This window comes from Coregonus lavaretus, assembly GCF_964263955.1.
Source record: "Coregonus lavaretus genome assembly, contig: HAP1_SCAFFOLD_977, whole genome shotgun sequence".
Classification (NCBI taxonomy): Eukaryota; Metazoa; Chordata; class Actinopteri; order Salmoniformes; family Salmonidae; genus Coregonus; species Coregonus lavaretus.
The window spans coordinates 82,476-103,745 of NW_028159690.1; the positions used below are offsets into that span (position 1 = coordinate 82,476).

The window sequence follows — 21,270 nt, forward strand, 5'->3', positions numbered from 1 at the left end:
GGTGGCAATACATTGGTAAAAATAGAAAAGAGTAGAGGGCCTAGAGAGCTGCCCTGTGGTACACCACACTTTACATGTTTGACATTAGAGAAGCTTCCATTAAAGAAAACTCTTTGAGTTCTATTAGATAGCTCTGAATCCACAATATGGCAGAGGTTGAAAAGCCATAACACATACGTTTTCTCAACCACAGGTTATGGTCAATAATATCAAAGGCTGCACTGAAATCTAAGAGTACAGCTCCCACAGTCTTTTTATTATCAATTTCTTTCAACCAATCATCAGTCATTTGTGTCAGTGCAGTACATGTTGAGTGCCCTTCTCTGTAATCATGCTCAAAGTCTGTTGTTAATTGTAACTCGTTTCAGGAAACTAGGCATATGTCTTGTGTCACTACTTCACAGGAGCACCATTTGAATGTAAACTTTTTTTTAAATCAAAATGCGTTTTTGGCAGAAATGCCTTCTGGAACGTGTGAACTTTCATGTGCCTTAATAACAAACTTGTATGCCATCTGTAAATACGAATAAAATTGTTAAATTACGAGCCTAGTTGGTTTAGCCACGGAAAAAGACAGTAACCTTCCCGCTAGCCATGATTGGCTGAGATAATGAGTGGGCTGGACATGCCGAGAGATGAGTTCAGATTGGTCTACCATGTAGCTCGCTTCTGTCTATAATATGAGCTGGTCAGTACAGTGAGGGAAAAAAGTATTTGATCCCCTGCTGATTTGGTAGAGCATGGCGCTTGTAACGCCAGGGTAGTGGGTTCGATCCCCGGGACCACCCATACGTAAAAATGTATGCACACATGAATGTAAGTCGCTTTGGATAAAAGCGTCTGCTAAATGGCTTATTATTATATTATTTTGTACGTTTTCCCACTGACAAAGAAATGATCAGTATATAATGTTAATGGTAGGTTTATTTGAACAGTGAGAGACAGAATAACAAAAAATAAATCCAGAAGAACGCATGTCAAAAAATTTATAAATTGGCAGATGTGTTGTTGCCTACCCTTACCACCTGGGGGCGGCCCATCAGGAAGTCCAGGATCCAGTTGCAGAGGGAGGTGTTTAGTCCAAGGGTCCTTAGCTTAGTGATGAGCTTTGAGGGCACTATGGTGTTGAACGCTGCGCTGTGGGCAATAAACAGCATTCTCACATAGGTGTTCCTTTTGTCCAGGTGGGAAAGGGCAGTGTGGAGTGCAATAGAGATTGCATCATCTGTGGATCTGTTGGGGCGGTATGCGAATTGGAGTGGGTCTAAGGTTTCTGGGATAATGGTGTTGATGTGAGCCATGACCAGCCTTTCAAAGCACTTCATGGCTACAGATGATAACAATAATACATGTTCCACCTCTCCCACACTAACTTTACAAAATGCAAACTTGCAATGCTTTTCTTTCGTTATTAGTTTTTTTTATAGATGAGTACGACGGCTCACTGTTCGTTGTTGGAATTGAAAAATGTCTGTTGTTGTCTGTTGATGTGTCTGTAGCCATGAGTTTGAACAGTGTCTGTTGTTGTGTCTGTAGCCATGAGTTTGAACAGTGTCTGTTGTTGTGTCTGTAGCCATGAGTTTGCCAGGGGCCTAGTGGAGGTCCAGGAAGAAGTGAAGGAGGAGGGGGTGGGGCATGTTGCCATGAGGAACCTGTTCTCCCGGGAAGCCAGCTCCATGGAGACAGTTACCGTGGAGAAGAAGAGCAGGAAGAGGCACATTAGAGAGTCAGCTGACCGCCTGGAGCTCAGCAAGAAGGTCAGTACTATTATTTGATCGATTGACTGATTGATTTATTGATTGGAGCTACAGAAGAAGGCTCTCCTGGACATCACATTACTTGTGGTCTTTTGTCAGTGTTATGAGGGCGGTCTTAGATAAGTTAACCCTTTCCTGTCCATATCCCTGCTGTCTGTCCCCTGTAGGTTGAGGAGAGAGCAGAGTTCCGTAAGAAGCAGAACAGTGACAGCCTGACCCATCCTCCTGAGTTCATAGTTCGTCCCCGAGGACAGACTGTCTGGGAGGGCAAGACTGTCAAGCTGCACTGCACCGTGACTGGATGGCCTAAACCACGCATTGCATGGTGAGACACACACACACACACACACCCTCTCCTGCTGCTTTTTATACCCCGCCCGCTCCCACTGACTTCTTGTCCGACTTCCACACTCTCCCGCAAGAACTGGTCCCGAACACGACCGCAGTCCTGCAATGTTGTTTTAGGCTTATGTGACACAGCTCACTTTGCGGCCCCAGTCCCAGATATTTTGCCAACCTAGTCAAGATCAAAATTTACAGAAATATCCTAAGAAATAGATTAAAATACCAGCGATTCTCACGTGGCCCATTATATTAGGCTATCGGTATTATTGGGCTATATATCAGCCAATAGGGTAGGGCTGACCCCATTTAGTCAACTAATGGATTGGTCGAAAGAACAGATGACTCTCGGGTCGACCAATGTTTTTTTTAGTAGGGGACAGCCCTACAATAGGGTATTATTGGGCTATATATATCAGCCAATAGGGTATTATTGGGCTATATATATCAGCCAATAGGGTATTATTGGGCTATATATATCAGCCAATAGGGTATTATTGGGCTATATATATCAGCCAATAGGGTATTATTGGGCTATATATATCAGCCAATAGGGTATTATTGGGCTATATATATCAGCCAATAGGGTATTATTGGGCTATATATATCAGCCAATAGGGTATTATTGGGCTATATATATCAGCCAATAGGGTATTATTGGGCTATATATATCAGCCAATAGGGTATTATTGGGCTATATATATCAGCCAATAGGGTATTATTGGGCTATATATATCAGCCAATAGGGTATTATTGGGCTATATATATCAGCCAATAGGGTAGCCCCTATAATAATGAATTGTATTTTGTAAAGCGGTTTCTTGCATCATAAAACACAATACATTGCAATTTACAGTCAGCTATTTGGCCCATGGTGTTACAGACCACGTAAAAAAAGTCCTTCATAATGTAAAAACGTTTTTAAAAGTAGGCCTGCATTGAACACCACATATACTGTACTGTAGGCTATATCATATAGGACCCTGAACAGCTTCTTCTCCCATAAGACTGCTAAACAAGACTGATAAATAGCTACTCAAATGGCTACCCACTGCTGCTACTGTCTATTATCTACCCTGTTGCCTAGTCACTTTACCCCTACCTACAGTATACTGCTGCTACTGTCTATTATCTACCCTGTTGCCTAGTCACTTCACCCCTACCTACAGTATACTGCTGCTACTGTCTATTATCTATCCTGTTGTCTAGTCACTTTACCCCTACCTATATGTACATAGCTACCTCAACTACCTCAACTACCTCGTACCCCTTCACATTGACTCTGGTACTGGTACTCCTTATATATAGCCATGTTGTTATTCATGACACATAACAGGATGGTGCCGACAGACATGGTGGCCCTGTTTCTAGCTCCTAGCCCACAATATCTGCTCAGAACGTTTCTTACATTATTACTTACAGCCGAAAATAACTTTGGGATATATTCGACCGGCAGTCCAGCTTTTTGACCAGAAATTAGACTTTCCTGAATTGGATCCTTTGTTTGAACTTCCCGAGGCAATTTCATTCATCCCAGGGGAAGAGGAATAAGGAGTGGACTTTTAGTTCGACTCAGTCAGGGTCAGGCGGAGGGCAAACCATCCACCGCTTCCCAGTATATTACTCGCTAATGTTCAGTCCCTGGACAATAAAGTAGACGAGTTTAGGGTGAGGATCTCCTTCCAGAGAGACATCACGAAATGTAACATACTCTGTTTCATGGAATCATGGCTCTCTCCGGATGTACTGTCCCCGTCCATACAGCCAGCGGGTTTCTCCGTCCATTGTGCGTACAGGAATAAAAAACTCTCAGGGAAAAAGAAAGGTGGAGGTGTTTTATGATGAACTCGGTGTGATTGTGGTAACGTACAGGAACTCAAGTCCTTTTGTTCTCCCCATCTGGAATATGTAGTGATCACAATATAGTAACCATATCTAGAAAAACCAAAGTTTCAAAGGCTGGGCCTAATATAGTGTATAAGAGGTTAGTTTTGTAGTAATTCTTATGTTGATGTAAAGAATATTTGTTGGTCCGTGGTGTGTAATGAGGAGCAAACAGACGTTGCACTTGACACATTTATGAAATTGCTTATTCCAGTTACAAATAAACATGCACCCATTCAGAAAATAAAAAAACGGTTAAATCCCTGTGGATGTAAGAAATCCCGTTATGCCCTCATACAAACCATCAAACAGGCAAATCGTCAATACATGACTAAGATTGAATGCTACTACACCAGCTCTGATGCTCGTCGGATGTGGCAGGGCTTGCAAACTTTACGGACTACAAAGGGAAAACCAGCCACGAGCTGCCCAGTGACGCGAGTCTACCAGATGGGCTAAATGCTCGCTATGAGGCAAAAAACTCTGAAGCATGCATGAGAGCACTAGCTGTTCTGGATGACTGTGTGATCACGCTCTCCATAGCTGATGTGAGCAAGACCTTTAAACAGGTCAACATTCACAAGGCTGCAGGGCCAAACGGATTACCAGGACGTGTACAGTCGTGGTCAAAAGTTTTGAGAATGACACAAATATTAATTTTCACAAAGTCTGCTGCCTCAGTTTTTATGATGCCAATTTGCATATACTTCAGAATGTTATGAAGAGTGATCAGATAAATTACAATTAATTGCAAAGTCCCTCTTTGCCATGAAAAATGAACTTAATCCCAGAAAAACATTTCCACTGCATTTCAGCCCTGCCACAAAAGGACCAGCTGCCATCATGTCAGTGATTCTCTCGTTAACACAAGTGAGTGTTGACGAGGACAAGGCTGGAGATCACTCTGTCATGCTGATTGAGTTAGAATAACAGACTGGAAGCTTTTAAAGGAGGGTGGTGCTTGAAATCATTGTTCTTCCTCTGTTAACCATGGTTACCTGCAAGGAAACACGTGCCGTCATCATTGCTTTGCACAAAAAGGGCTTCACAGGCAAGGATATTGCTGCTAGTAAGATTGCACCTAAATCAACCATTTATCGGATCATCAAGAACTTCAAGGAGAGAGGTTCAATTGTTGTGAAGAAGGCTTCAGGGTGCCCAAGAAAGTCCAGCAAGCGCCAGGACCGTCTCCTAAAGTTTATTCAGCTGCGGGATCGGGGCACCACCAGTGCAGAGCAGCAGGCAGGTGTGAGTGCATCTGCACGCACAGTGAGACAAAGACTTTTGGAGGATGGCCTGGTGTCAAGAAGGGCAGTGAGGAAGCCACTTCTCTCCAGGAAAAACATCAGGGACAGACTGATATTCTGCAAAAGGTACAGGGATTGGACAGCTGAGGACTGGGGTAAAGTCATTTTCTCTGATGAATCTCCTTTCCGATTGTTTGGGGCATCCGGAAAACACCTTGTTCCGAGAAGACAAGGTGAGCGCTACCATCAGTCCTGTGTCATGCCAACAGTAAAGCATCCTGAGACCATTCATGTGTGGGGTTGCTTCTCAGCCAAGGGAGTGGGCTCACTCACAATTTTAGCAGAGAACACAGCTATGAATAAAGAATGGTACCAACATATCCTCTGAGAGCAACTTCTCCCAACCATCCAAGAACAGTTTGGTGACGAACAATGCCTTTTCCAGCATGATGGAGCACCTTGCCATAAGGCAAAAGTGATAACTAAGTGGCTCGGGGAACAAAACATCGACATTTTGGGTCCATGGCCAGAAAATCCCCAGACCTTAATCCCATTGAGAACTTGTGGTCAATCCTCAAGAGGCGGGTGGACAAACAAAAACCCATAAATTCTGACAAACTCCAAGCATTGATTATGCAAGAAAGGGCTGCCATCAGTCAGGATGTGGCCCAGAAGTTAATTGACAGCATGCCAGTGCGGATTGCAGAGGTCTTGAAAAAGAAGGGTCAACACTGCAAATATTGACTCTTTGCATAAACTTCATGTAATTGTCAATAAAAGCCTTTGACACTTATGGAATTTACATTTACATTTATGTCATTTAGCAGATGCTCTTATCCAGAGCGACTTACAAATTGCTTGTAATTATACTTCAGTATACCATAGTAACATCTGACAAAAATATCTAAAAACACTGAAGCAGCAAACTTTGTGCAGACCAATACTTGTCATTCTCAAAACTTTTGACCACGACTGTACTCAGAGCATGCGCAGACCAACTGGCAAGTGTCTTCACTGACATTTTCAACCTCTCCCTGACCGAGTCTGTAATAACTACATGTTTCAAGCAGACCACCATAGTCCCTGTGCCCAAGAAAGCGAAGGTAACCTGCCTAAATGACTACCGACCCATAGCACTCACGTCCATAAGTGTCAGAGGAAGGCCCTCAAAATTGTCAAAGACTCCAGCCACCCTAGTCATAGACTGTTCTCTCTGCTACCGCCCTAGACCCACTCCAATTTGCATACCGCCCCAACAGATCCACAGATGATGCAATCTCTATTGCACTCCACACTGCCCTTTCCCACATGGACAAAAGGAACACCTACTGTATGTGAGAATGCTGTTCATTGACTACAGCTCAGAGTTCAACCCCATAGTGCACTCAAAGCTCATCACTAAGCTAAGGATCCTGGGACTAAACACCTCCCTCTGCAACTGGATCCTGGACTTCCTGACGGGCCGCCCCCAGGTGGTAAGGGTAAGTAACAACACATCTGCCACACTGATCCTCAACACGGGGGCCCCTCAGGGGTGCGTGCTCTGTCCCCTCCTGTACTATTCACCCACGACTGCATGGCCAGGCATGACTCCAACACCACCTTTAAGTTTGATCACCGACAATGATGAGCCAGCCTATAGGAAGGAGGTCAAAGACCGGGCCGTGTGGTGCCAGGACAACAACCTCTCCCTCAACGTGAACAAGACAAAGGAGCTGATCGTGAACTACAGGAAAAGGAGGGCCAAACACACCCCCATTCACATCGACGGGGCTGTAGTCGAGCGGGTCGAGAGTTTCAAGTTCCTTGGTGTCCACATCACCAACAAACTATCATGTTCCAAACACACCAAGACAGTCGTGAAAAGGGCACGACTATGCCTTTTCCCCCTCAGGAGACTGAAAACATTTGGCATGGGTCCCCAGATCATCAAAAAGTTCTACAGCTGCACCATCGAGAGCATCCTGACCGGTTGCATCACCACCTGGTATCACCGCTATTTACATTGACCCCCCCCCCCCCCCCCCCACAGCTGCTACTCGTTGTTTATTTTCTATGCATAGTCACTTTACCCCTACCTACATGTACAAATTACCTCGACTGACTAACCTGTACCCCCGCACATTGACTCGGTACCCCCTGTATATAGTCTCGTTATTGTTATTTTATTGTGTTACTTTTTATTTTTTATTATTTAATTTAGTAAATATTTTCTTAACTCTTAAAATTGCATTGTTGGTTAAGGGCTTGTCAGTAAGCATTTCACGGTAAGATCTACACCTGTTCTATTCGGCGCATGTGACAAATAACATTTAATCTGATTTGGATTGATGAGGAATTGAAAAATGGTATGGTTGATGAGGCGAAAGGAATGGCAAATAAGTCTGGCTGCACAACCGATTGGCAAACGTACTGCAAATTGAGAAATAATGTGACTAAACTGAATAAAAATAAGAAGAAACAAAAATAAATAAATGACATAAAGATGATGATGATGATAAATAGTAAAAAGCTTTGGAAATTTGGGAAAAAAGGCAAACTCAGCTCCATCATTCATTGAATCAGATGGCTCATTCATCACAAAACCAACTGATATTGCCAACTACTTCAATTATTTTTTCATTGGCAAGATTAGCAAGCTTAGGCATGACATGACAGCAACAAACGCTGACACTACACATCCAAGTATATCTGACCAAATTATGAATGACAAGAATTGTAATTTTGAATTCCGTAAAGTGAGTGTGGAAGAGGTGAAATAATGATTGTCTATCAACAATGACAAGCCACCAGGATCTGACAACTTGGATGGAAAATTACTGAGGATAATAGCGGACGATATTGCCACTCCTATTGGCCATATCTTCAAATTAAGCCTCCTAGAAAGTGTTTGCCCTCAGGCCTGGAAGGATTGCAAAAGTCATTCCTCTACCTAAGAATAGTAAAGCCCCCTTTACTGGCTCAAATAGCCGAGCAATCAGCATGTTACCAACCCTTAATAAAGTTTTGGAAAAAATTGTTTGACCAGATAAAATGCTATTTTACAGCAAACAAATTGACAACAGACTTTCAGCACGCTTATAGGGAAGGACATTCAATAATCACAGCACTTACACAAATGACTGATGATTGGCTGAGAGAAATCGATGATAAAAAGGCTGTTTTGTTAGACTTCTGTGCGGCTTTTGACATTATCGATCATAATCTGCTACTGGAAAAGCGTATGTGTTATGGCTTTACATCCCCTGCTATATTGTGGATAGAGTTACCTGTTTAGCAGAACACAGAGAGCGTTTTTTAATGAAAGCCTCTCCAACATAATCCAGGTAGAATCAGGAATTCCCCAGGGCAGCTGTCTAGGCCCCTTACTTTTTAAAATCTTTATTAATGACATGCTACTGGCTTTGAGTAAAGCCAGAGTGTCTATTTCTGTCTATGTAAAACAAGGTTGTCCACTATCGGCATACAGTGGGGGAAAAAAGTATTTAGTCAGCCACCAATTGTTAATAACAGAACACAGAGGGTATTATTTAATGGAAGCCTCTCCAACATAATCCAGGTAGATTTAGGAATTCCCCAGGGCAGATGTCTAGGCCCCTTACCCTTTTCAATCTTTACTAACGACATGCCACTGGCTTTGCGTAAAGCCAGGGTGTCTATGTATGCGGTTGACTCAAAACTATACACGTCAGCTACTACAGTGACTTAAATGACTGTAACACTTAACATTGAGCTGCAGTTAGTTTAAGAATGGGTGGCAAGGAATAAGTTAGTCCTAAATATTTCAAAAACTAAAAGCATTGTATTTGGGACAAATCGTTCACTAAACCCTAAACCTCAAAGAATTCTTATAATAAATAATGTGGAAATTGAGCATGTTGAGGTGACTAAACTGTTTGGAGTAACCCTGGATTGTAAACTGTCATGGTCAAAACATATTAATACAACAGTAGCTAAGATGGGGAGAAGTTTATCCATAATAAAGCGCTGCTCTACCTTCTAAACAGCACTACAGACACACAGACAGGTCCTACAGGCCCTAGTTTTGTCGCACCTGGACTACTGTTCAGTCGTGTGGTCAGGTGCCACAAAGACGGACTTAGGAAAATTGCAATTGGCTCAGAACAGGGCAGCACGTCTGGCCCTTGGATGTACACAGAGAGCAAACATTAATAATATGCATGTCAATCTCTCCTGGCTCAAAGTGGAGGAGAGATGGACTTCATCACTACTTGTATTTGTGAGAGGTATTGACATGTTGGTGTTGGAGTCGTGCCTGGCCATACATTCATGAGTGAACAGGTAGTACAGGAGGGGACTGAGGATCAGCATGGTGGATGTGTTGTTACCTACCCTTACCACCTGGGGATGGACGTCAGGAAGTCCAGGATCCAGTTGCAGATGGAGGTGTTTAGTCCCAGGGTCCTAAGCTTGGTGATGAGCTTTGAGGGCACTATGGTGTTGAACGCTGAGCTTTAGTCAATGAATAGCATTCTCACATAGTTGTTCCTTTTGTCCAGGTGGGAAAGGGCAGTGTGGAGTGCAATAGAGAGTGCATCATCTGTGGATCTGTTGGGGCGATATGTAAATTGGAGTGGGTCTAGGGTTTCTGGGATAATGGTGTTGATTTGAGCAATGACCAGCCATTCAAAGCACTTCATGGCTACAGACGTGAGTGCTACGGGTCTGTAGTAATTTAGGCAGGTTACCTTAGTGTTCTTGGGCACAGGGACTATGGTGGTCTGCTTGAAACATGTTGGTATTACAGACTCAGGCAGGGAGAGGTTGAAAATGTCAGTGAAGACACTTGCCAGTTGGTCAGCGCATGCTCGGAGTACACGTCCTGGTAATCCGTCTGGCCCTGCGGCCTTGTGAATGTTGACCTATTTAAAGGTCTTACTCACATCGGCTACGGAGAGCGTGATCACCTAGTCGTCCGGAACAGCTGATGCTCTCATGCATGCTTCAGTGTTGCTTGCCTCGAAGCGAGCATAGAAGTATTTTAGCTCGTCTGGTAGGCTTGTGTCACTGGGCAGCTCGCGGCTGTGCTTCCCTTTGTAGTCTGTAATAGTTTGCAAGCCCTTGCACATCCCTCGGAACCGGTGTAGTACGATTCGATCTTAGTCCTGTATTGACACTTTGCCTGTTTGATGGTTCGTCGGAGGGCGTAGCGGGATTTCTTATATGCTTCCTGGTTAGAGTCCCGGTCCTTGAAAGCGGCAGGTCCAATCTTTAGCTCAGTGCGGATGTTGCCTATAATCCATGGCTTCTGGTTGGGATATGTATGTACAGTCACTGTTGTGATGACATCATCGATGCGCTTATTGATGAAGCCAGTGACTGATGTGGTGTACTCCTCAATGCCATCGGAAGAATCTCGGAATAGTCCTGTAGCTTAGCATCTACTTCATCTGACCACTTTTCTATTGACCGAGTCACTGGTGCTTCCTGCTTTAGTTTTTGCTTGTAAGCAGGAATCAGGAGGATAGAATTATGGTCAGATTTGCCAAATGGAGGGCGAGGGAGAGCTTTGTACGCGTCTCTGTGTGTGGAGTAAAGGTGGTCTAGAGTTTTCTTCCCTTTGGTTGCACATTTAACATGCTGGTAGAAATGATGTAAAACGGATTTAAGTTTCCCTGCATCAAAGTCCCTGGCCACTAGGAGCGCTGCCTTTGGATGAGCATTTTCCTGTTTGCTTATGGCCGAATACAGCTCATTGAGTGCAGTCTTAGTGCCAGCATCGGTTTGTGGTGGTAAATAGACAGCTATGAAGAATATAGATGAGAACTCTCTTGGTAGTTAGTGTGGTCTACAGCTTATCATGAGCTACTCTACGTCAAGTGAGCAAAACCTTGAGACTTCCTTAGATATCGTGCACCAGCTGTTGTTTACAAATATACATAGACCGCCACTCCTTGTCTTACCAGAGGCTGCTGTTCTGTCCTGCCGATACAGTGTATAACCCGCCATCTGTATGTTATTCATGTCGTCGTTCAGCCACGACTCGGTGAAACATAAGATTTTACAGTTTTTAATGTCCCGTTAGTAGGATATACAGTTGAAGTCGGAAGTTTACATACACTTAGGTTGGAGTCATTAAAACTCGTTTTTCAACCACTCCACAAATTTCTTGTTAACAAACTATAGTTTTGGCAAGTCGGTTAGGACATCTACTTTGTGCATGACACAAGTAATTTTTCCAACAATTGTTTACAGACAGATTATTTAATTTATAATTCACTGTATCAAAATTCCAGTGGGTCAGAAGTTTACATACACTAAGTTGACTGTGCCTTTAAACAGCTTGGAAAATTCCAGAAAATGATGTAATTTTTTTTTTTTTTTTCATCATTTGAGTCAATTGGAGGTGTACCTGTGGATGTATTTCAAGGCCTACCTTCAAACTCAGTGCCTCTTTGCTTGATAATGTGGGAAAATCAAAAGAAATCAGCCAAGACCTCATAAAAAAATGGTAGACCTCCACAAGTCTGGTTCATCCTTGGGAGCAATATCCAAACACCTGAAGGTACCACGTTTATCTGTACAAACAATAGTACACAAGTATAAACACCATGGGACCACGCAGCCGTCATACCGTTCAGGAAGGAGACGCGTTCTGTCTCCTAGAGATGAATGTACTTTGGTGCGAAACGTGCAAATCAATCCCAGAACAACAGCAAAGGACCTTGTGAAGATGCTGGAGGAAACAGGTACAAAAGTATCTATATCCACAGTAAAACGAGTCCTATATCGACATAACCTGAAAGGCCGCTCAGCAAAGAAGAAGCCACTGCTCCAAAACCGTCATAAAAAAGTCAGACTATGGTTTGCAACTACACATGGGGACAAAGATCGTACTTTTTGGAGAAATGTCCTCTGGTCTGATGAAACAAAAATAGAACTGTTTGGCCATAATGACCATTGTTATGTTTGGAGGAAAAAGGCGGTTGCTTGCAAGCCAAAGAACACCATCCCAACCGTGAAGCACGGGGGTGGCAGCATCATACTGTGGGGGTGCTTTGCTGCAGGAGGGACTGGTGCACTTCACAAAATAGATGGCATCATGAGGAAGGAAAATTATGTGGCTATATTGAAGCAACATCTCAAGACATCAGTCAGGAAGTTAAAGCTTGGTCGCAAATGAGTCTTCCAAATGGACAATGACCCCAAGCATAATTCCAAAGTTGTGGCAAAATGGCTTAAGGACAACAAAGTCAAGGTATTGGAGTGGCCATCACAAAGCCCTAATCTCAATCCTATAGAAAATGTGTGGGCAGAACTGAAAAAGCGTGTGCAAGCAAGGAGGCCTACAAACCTGACTCAGTTACACCAGCTCTGTCAGGAGGAATGGGCCAAAATTCACCCAACTTATTGTGGGAAGCTTGTGGAAGGCTACCCGACATGTTTGACATAAGTTAAACAATTTAAATGCAATGCTACCAAATACTAATTGAGTGTATGTAAACTTCTGACCCACTGGGAATGTGATGAAAGGAATAAAAGCTGAAATAAATCATTCTCTCTACTATTATTCTGACATTTCACATTCTTAAAATAAAGTGGTGATCCTAACTGACCTAAGACAGGGATTTTTTACTAGGATTAAATGTCAGGAATTGTGAAAAACTGAGTTTAAATGTATTTGGCTAAGGTGTATGAAAACTTCCGCCTTCAACTGTACATGCTTTTAGTTCATCCACTTTATTATCCAGAGATTGTACGTTGGCCAATAGTACCGATGGCAAAGCAGGTTAGCCACTCGGCGCCGGGTTCTTATCAGGCACCCCGATCTCCTTCCGCGATATCTCCGTCTCTTTCTCCTGCGAATGACTGGGATTAGGGCCCTGTCGGTTGTCTGGAGCAAATCCCTCTCGTCCGACTCATTAGAGAAAAATTATTTGTCCAGTTCAAGGTGAGTAATCTCTGTTTTGATGTCCAGAAGCTCTTTTCGGTCATATGAGACGGTAGCAGCAACATTATGTACAAAATAAGTTACAAACAATGCGAAAAAACAAACAAAATATCACGGTTGGTTTAAGAGTCCATAAAACGGCAGCCATCCCCTCTGCTGCTATTACACAATAAATCCATAATAAATGCAAAATACTAAATACCTCACCATCAAATGCAGACAGCATTACCTCCCATTGTCACGCCTGTGTATATTTCCCCCCCAAGCCGACACCACGACGGCTCTCAAGGAACTACATTGGACTTTGTGCGAACTGGAAACCATATATCCTGAGTAGGGCTCTGGCGGTCACGAAATTTCGTCAAGGTTGTCAAGCAAATAACTGCCGGTCTCACGGTAATTGACCGTCAATTAACATAAACAAATTTAGCATCTCCTGGCTTCCTACAAGCCGCTGATGCAGACCTTTGGAACATCGAATCCAAGATGGCGTAGTAGTGCAGTCCTAATGCAGACCTTTGGAACATCGAATCCAAGATGGCGTAGTAGTGCAGTCCTGATGCAGACCTTTGGAACATCGAATCCAAGATGGCGTAGTAGTGCAGTCCTGATGCAGACCTTTGGAACATCTACATTTGAAAAAGTCTAATAAATCCAGGTAATATACTGTAGTCTACAACTTTACAATAAATCCATTATTTATTTTAGACAGGTCTAAAGAAACTTGATATGAAGAAAATGTAGTCTGTTTCAGAAGAACAGAATAACATACTTAGTTGTCCTTATGTTAGGTCCTGATCTGGCTATGCCATATGGCTGTAGGCTACACTAGTTCATTTAGCAGACAAGATTTGCTTAGAATTCCGTGGCATTATTTTGTGGTATTTTATTGAATATCAAATACAAGAACATGTTTCAGTATAATACAGTACGCTAAAAAACAAGATGTAGATTCATCAATAATGGCTGTTGATGCCAAAAAGGCTTTCCACCATCTTTAGTGGCGTTTTCTATTCAACATTTTGGAAGGATTAAACTTTCCAGCTGAAATAATACATTTCATGAAAATATTATATAAACATCCTTAAGTAAAAACGCAGTACAGTATACACAAATAATACTGTACATTATTTGCTGAAATTGCTTTAGAAAGGGGCACAAGACAGGGGTGTCCTCTCGCCCCCCTCCTGTTTGCACTGGCAATTGAACCGCTTGCAGAAAGAATTAGACAGGACCCAAACGTAACAGGTATCAGTATTGGTAATATAAACTAAACTTTATTGCCGACGATCTCCTGATATACCTGACTAATATTGAAAACTCAATACCCCCCTTAAAATTTACTTAGATAAAAAAAAAAAAATGTTAATAATAAAAATAAAAATGATAACTCATGATCTACAGCAATCCTTGAAGTGGACCACAAAATATATACCATTATGGCTACAGACAGAAACAACATAACACAATTTGAAGTCATATGGGATAGAGTCTGGGATGCAATGGAGTCAATGTGGGCCAGCATCCCTGTGGAACGCTTTCAACACCTTCTATTGTCCATGCCGCAATGAATTGAGGCTGCTCTGAGGGCAAAATGGGGTGCAACTCAATATTACGAAGGTATTCCTAATGTTTTGTACACTCAGTGTATAATACGTCAAGCAGTTCTCTTCAAGAGTCAAGCCTCTCTAGCACAGAGATCTTCTCCTTTTCTGTTCTTCTGAAAACAATGTCTTCTCTCACTCCCTCCATCAGGTATAAGAACAATGTGATTATAGATGAGAAGGCCAATCCTGACAAGTACGCAGCAGAGAGCAACTACAACATGCACTCTCTGGAGATCAAGAGGTAGGTAGCTATAGTAACCCTGACAACACTCTCTGTAGATCAAGAGGTAGGTAGCTATAGTAACCTGACAACACTCTCTGAAGATCAAGAGGTAGGTAGCTATAGTAACCCTCACAACACTCTCTGGAGATCAAGAAGTAGGTAGCTATAGTAACCCTGACAACACTCTCTGGAGATCAAGAGGTAGGTAGCTATAGTAACCCTGACAACACTCTCTGTAGATCAGGAGGTAGGTAGCTATAGTAACCTGACAACACTCTCTGAAGATCAGGAGGTAGGTAGCTATAGTAACCTGACAACACTTTATGTAGATCAGGAGGTAGGTAGCTATAGTAACCTGACAACACTCTCTGTAGATCAAGAGGTAGGTAGCTATAGTAACCCTGACAACACTCTCTGGAGATCAGGAGGTAGGTAGCTATAGTAACCCTGACAACACTCTCTGTAGATCAAGAGGTAGGTAGCTATAGTAACCCTGACAACACTCTCTGTAGATCAGGAGGTAGGTAGCTATAGTAACCTGACAACACTCTCTGTAGATCAAGAGGTAGGTAGCTATAGTAACCTGACAACACTCTCTGGAGATCAAGAGGTAGGTAGCTATAGTAACCCTGACAACACTCTCTGGAGATCAGGAGGTAGGTAGCTGTAGTAGCTATAGTAACCGTAACCCTGTAAGGTATATCAGACAGGGCTGTGTTGTGGTTGTTGTGGTGGTTTTGTAATGTCTGTGTTCTGCTTGTAGCTGTGACTTCCTGGACACGGCTCAGTACCATGTGTCTGCTCTCAACATAAAGGGAGAGAGCTCCTCCGTTGCCACCGTGGTCATCAAGAGTATGTTCTCCTCCTCTCATATCCTGTTTTTACATCTCTTCTGTATCTCTAAATCTTTGTTTATATTGAGCTCAACTTCCTGAATCAAATATGTGTTATTCATATTAATTTGCATAGCATTTAAATCTCCACCAGGGTTCCAGGAGGGAGATAAAGTGGGACCTCTTGATGCTAAACCACGTGAGTCTAAATCTGGCTCCTGTCGTCAACCCTAACCCTAACCCTAACCCTAACCCTAACCCTAACCCTAAACCACGTGAGTCTAAATCTGGCTCCTGTCTGTCTCTATATCCTGTAGAGGTGTCAACCCTAACCCTAAACCATGTGAGTCTAGTCTGAAATCTGGCTCCTGTCTGTCTCTCTATATGCTGTAGAGGTATCATGGTATAGTTCAGTATGACTGTTGTCTTAGTTCTGTAGAGCACTCTGTTGTTCGTCATCTGTCTGTCTGTCTCTCTTTCAGATGGGTTCTGCTCGGAGCACGGCGTGACCTTTGAGACAGCCATCATAGACTCGTTTGAGGTGGCGTTCGGCCGGGAGGGAGAGACTCTGAGTCTGGGCTGCACCGTCATCGTCTACCCAACCGTTAAACGCTACCAGCCTGATGTCCTCTGGTACAGAGATGGTGGGTAGCAACACAATAATAATAATAATAATATGCCATTTAGCAGACGCTTTTATCCAAAGCGACTTACAGTCATGTGTGCATACATTTTTACGTATGGGGGTGGTCCCGGGGATCGAACCCACTACCCTGGCGTTACAAGCGCCGCGCTCTACCAATTGAGCTACAGAGGAACACAAACACAGGGCCCTAACCTACTTCATTTATATACAATTAAACAACTTTAAATTCTATTTGGAGAACAGCAAAAACAAGCAAAAATGACTCCAGCCATTATCACCTTGGCTGCTGTAGGTCCATTCACCTCAGTCACACATAGCCTATTAGTTATACAATTCTAATGTTATTCCCCTGAAAGATCCTGTGGAGATGTTCATATTGAAACACACAGTGGTTGTATTTTAATGTCGGCCTATAGGGAAGATAGATCCTGTGGAGATGTTCATATTGAAACATACACTGGTTGTATTTTAATGTAGGCCTATAGGGAAGATAGGTCCTGTGGAGATGTTCATATTGAAACATACAGTGGTTGTATTTTAATGTAGGCCTATGGGGAAGATAGGTCCTGTGGAGATGTTCATATTGAAACATCGTCACAGGACCTATCTTCCCTATAGGTTACATTAAAATTCAATTAACATGCAAACAATACAGTTCTAAAAATGTTATATGTTTTCGTTTCTTCACTGATGCTACGTGTCGGTGTGAATCATTTCTAATTTTTCCCCCTCTTTCAGGGGTATAACATTAGAATGGTATTTTAATGTCGGTCTATAGGGAAGATAGGCCTGTGGAGATGTTCATATTGAAACATATGTTATTTTTTGAAGTTTGTAACTTGTTTGATAAGATTAGTACAGATTTTCTCAGGGGACACATGGGGCCACAACCCCAAGTTTTGGAACCACTGTACTAACCTCTCTCTCTCCTCTGCTTCCTCCTGCATGCATTGCATTCTGCCTCAGCTTTACCACTGAGCACCACATCACTGTTTCAGTAGCCTACTCTCTGTAAAGCAAAGTTATGAGAACTTAGTAGCCTATTTTTTGCTGCTGTTGAGGTAGGCTCTGTTTAATGTTAGCTTCTTACGTCATTCTTCTAGCTGGCTTAGTAATGCTAGCCAGAGCCTTCAACGTTACTGCGATAGACGTCTCTGCCGGCAGCTAGCCACCTGACTGACTGACATATCTATAAGCAATTATTTACCAGTTGTTCACTCATTCTCCGAGAGTCGGTTTTCGTTTGCTTGGGGGATATCTGTAGACACGATAGAAGTCGCGGGCGGTTTTAAAATAACCTTTTGTCCGACATCTCGCAAAACACACTGTCAGTAGCGTCTCTATTGCCTACTTGAGCCGACCACGAGCTGGGGTATTTCCTTTCACGTCTCAGGCCCTCAGCCTGTGCCACGAGAGGGCGGAGTTAACCATTTGAGAGAGAGGTGAATGTGCTGCTAAAAGGCAAATCAGGAGGCAAATAATGGTGACATAATGAACAAACCTGTTCGTGATTCCACTCGTTCACAAAGAGGCAGGCTCAATGAGTACTCAGTCAAATCAAGTATATAAGCGTTCTGAGCTTTGATCAACGCTGGTAGGAATATTTAGTTGTTGACCCGTAATTGATTTTCTTTATTGTGTACAAAATATATATTTGTATTACTTTATATATTTTTCAAATGTGACCGACCGCTTTGATTTGGTCTTATGTAGCAACATTTTGAAATTGTGTTTTTTACATTGGATAAAAGTACCGACTCAGAGCTAGAAAATGGTATATCATACACCGCAGTTGAAGAACAAGGGAAAGTAATTCTGCTTTGAAAGTTGATAAACTTGTAACCTCACTTTTGAGAAAATGGCCCTTAAATGTTTTGGTACACCTACTGGAGAGCTCTTCTTTGTCTACACCCATTCAGTATCGTTCACACCCTCTTAAGCTTTAGCCCCACCCATCTCTTTAAGGACTCATGTGAGGTCATGTGCTGAACAGAGTGAGAAGAGTAGTAAACAACCAAATATTTAAAAAGTGATAAAAGTAGTCGCCTACAATAAGGAACAATTCCAGGTAAAAATACACTTCATCTAGTCCTTGGCCTATATCCTAATCTGACTTTGGTGCAGGTCATGTTGTTCCTCACATTACCTTCTCTGGTAAAACAAACAATATATCAAATAAAATCTATGTTTATTTGTCACTTTCACAGGATACAGAAGGTGTAAACGGTACAGTGAAATGGTTACTTGGCCATAATCACCCCCAGACACACCTGGCTAACTTGATGGGTCATGTAATCATCTGGCGAAGTGGAGTCTTTTGTTTAGACATGTAGCTAGCTAGCTAGCTAAACAATGAACCGGCATAATCCCAACTCATTCTACTACCAATACAAACATTGTCATAGCTGTACATTTACATTTACATTTTAGTCATTTAGCAGACGCTCTTATCCAGAGCGACTTACAGGAGCAATTAGGGTTAAGTGCCTTGCTCAAGGGCACATTTACGTCATTTAGCAGACGCTCTTAACCAGAGCGACTACAAATTGGTGCATTCACCCTATAGCCAGTGGGATAACCACTTTACAATTATACTTATTTATTTATTTATTTTTATTTATTTATTTATTTTGGGGGGGGGGGAAGGGTAGAAGGATTACTTTATCCTATCCCAGGTGTTCCTTAAAGAGGTGGGGTTTCAAATGTCTCCGGAAGGTGGTGAGTGACTCCGCTGTCCTGGCGTCGTGAGGGAGCTTGTTCCACCATTGGGGTGCCAGAGCAGCGAACAGTTTTGACTGGGCTGAGCGGGAACTATGCTTCCGCAGAGGAAGGGAAGCCAGCAGGCCAGAGGTGGATGAACGCAATGCCCTCGTTTGGGTGTAGGGACTGATCAGAGCCTGAAGGTACGGAGGTGCCGTTCCCCTCACTGCTCCATAGGCAAGCACCATGGTCTTGTAACGGATGCGAGCTTCAACTGGAAGCCAGTGGAGTGTGCGGAGGAGGGGGGTGACGTGAGAGAACTTGGGAAGGTTGAACACCAGACGGGCTGCGGCATTCTGGATGAGTTGTAGGGGTTTAATGGCACAGGCAGGGAGCCCAGCCAACAGCGAGTTGCAGTAATCCAGACGGGAGATGACAAGTGCCTGGATTAGGACCTGTGCCGCTTCCTGTGTAAGGCAGGGTCGTACTCTCCGAATGTTGTAGAGCATGAACCTGCAGGATCGGGTCACCGCCTTGATGTTAGCGGAGAACGACAGGGTGTTGTCCAGGGTCACGCCAAGGCTCTTCGCGCTCTGGGAGGAGGACACAACGGAGTTGTCAACCGTGATGGCGAGATCATGGAACGGGCAGTCCTTCCCCGGGAGGAAGAGCAGCTCCGTCTTGCCAGGGTTCAGCTTGAGGTGGTGATCCGTCATCCATGCTGATATGTTGGCCAGACATGCAGAGATGCGATTCGCCACCTGGTTATCAGAAGGGGGAAAGGAGAAGATTAGTTGTGTATCGTCAGCGTAGCAATGATAGGAGAGGCCATGTGAGGATATGACAGAGCCAAGTGACTTGGTGTATAGCGAGAATAGGAGAGGGCCTAGAACTGAGCCCTGGGGGACACCAGTGGTGAGAGCACGTGGTGCGGAGACAGCTTCTCGCCACGCCACTTGGTAGGAGCGACCGGTCAGGTAGGACGCAATCCAGGAGTGAGCCGCGCCGGAGATGCCCAGCTCGGAGAGGGTGGAGAGGAGGATCTGATGGTTCACTGTATCAAAGGCAGCAGACAGGTCTAGAAGGACAAGAGCAGAGGAGAGAAAGTTAGCTTTAGCAGTGCGGAGAGCCTCCGTGACACAGAGAAGAGCAGTCTCAGTTGAATGACCAGTTCTGAAACCTGACTGGTTTGGATCAAGAAGGTCATTCTGAGAGAGATAGCAAGAGAGTTGGCTAAAGACGGCACGCTCAATAGTTTTGGAAAGGAAAGAAAGAAGGGATACTGGTCTGTAGTTGTTGACATCAGTGGGATCGAGTGTTGGTTTTTTGAGAAGGGGTGCAACTCTCGCTCTCTTGAAGACGGAAGGGACATGGCCAGCGGTCAAGGATGAGTTGATGAGCGAGGTGAGGTAGGGGAGAAGGTCACCGGAGATGGTCTGGAGAAGAGAGGAGGGGATGGGGTCAAGCGGGCAGGTTGTTGGGCGGCCTGCAGTCACTAGTCGCAAGATTTTATCTGGAGAGAGAGGGGAGAAAGAAGTCAAAGCATAGGGTAGGGCAGTGTGAGCATTAGACTTAACAACAGTGTCATTAGACTTAACAAACGAGGATCGGATGTCGTCAACCTTCTTTTCAAAGTGGTTGACGAAGTCATCCACAGAGAGGGAGGAGGGGGGGGGGGGGGGGGGGGGCGTTCAGCAGTGAGGAGAATGTGGCAAAGAGCTTCCTAGGGTTAGTACTGGGCTATAACTAGCAATGCAAATGGTTTTTTCTGATTGGAATAATATTACTATACAGATCATTTTACATTTACGTCATTTAGCAGACGCTCTTATCCAGAGTGACTTACAAATTGGTGCATTGACCTTATAGCCAGTGTTTTTTTGTTTTTTGGGGGGGGTAGAAGGATTACTTAGATCATACATGTAATGTTAGCTAGCGAGCCAGCAAGCTAACATTCACTAGCTAACTCAGTATGCTTTAACTTACAATGAAAACAACTTTCTGACAAAATTTAAACAGTATCATATCTAAAAATGTAGCTAGACTCTTACCCGTATATATGGATGAACGCTTACACGGCAGACTGGACCCATTTAACTCTGTTTTGTTTGTAGCTACA

The 21,270-nt window shown here is 43.5% G+C and overlaps 1 protein-coding gene across 1 annotated transcript in view; it reads left to right on the forward strand.

The window, feature by feature from the left end:
• Positions 1-21,270, forward strand: part of LOC311122553 (myomesin-1-like) — a gene marked incomplete at both ends in the record, with an annotated part of 117,144 nt that overhangs the window by 25,461 nt on the left and 70,413 nt on the right. Inside the window, 6 exons of the mRNA XM_084196899.1 lie at positions 1,574-1,757; positions 1,925-2,082; positions 14,898-14,990; positions 15,736-15,824; positions 15,960-16,004; positions 16,288-16,449. Of these exons, the coding sequence (XP_084053025.1) occupies positions 1,574-1,757; positions 1,925-2,082; positions 14,898-14,990; positions 15,736-15,824; positions 15,960-16,004; positions 16,288-16,449 (731 nt within the window). The remainder of the gene's footprint in view (positions 1-1,573; positions 1,758-1,924; positions 2,083-14,897; positions 14,991-15,735; positions 15,825-15,959; positions 16,005-16,287; positions 16,450-21,270) is intronic.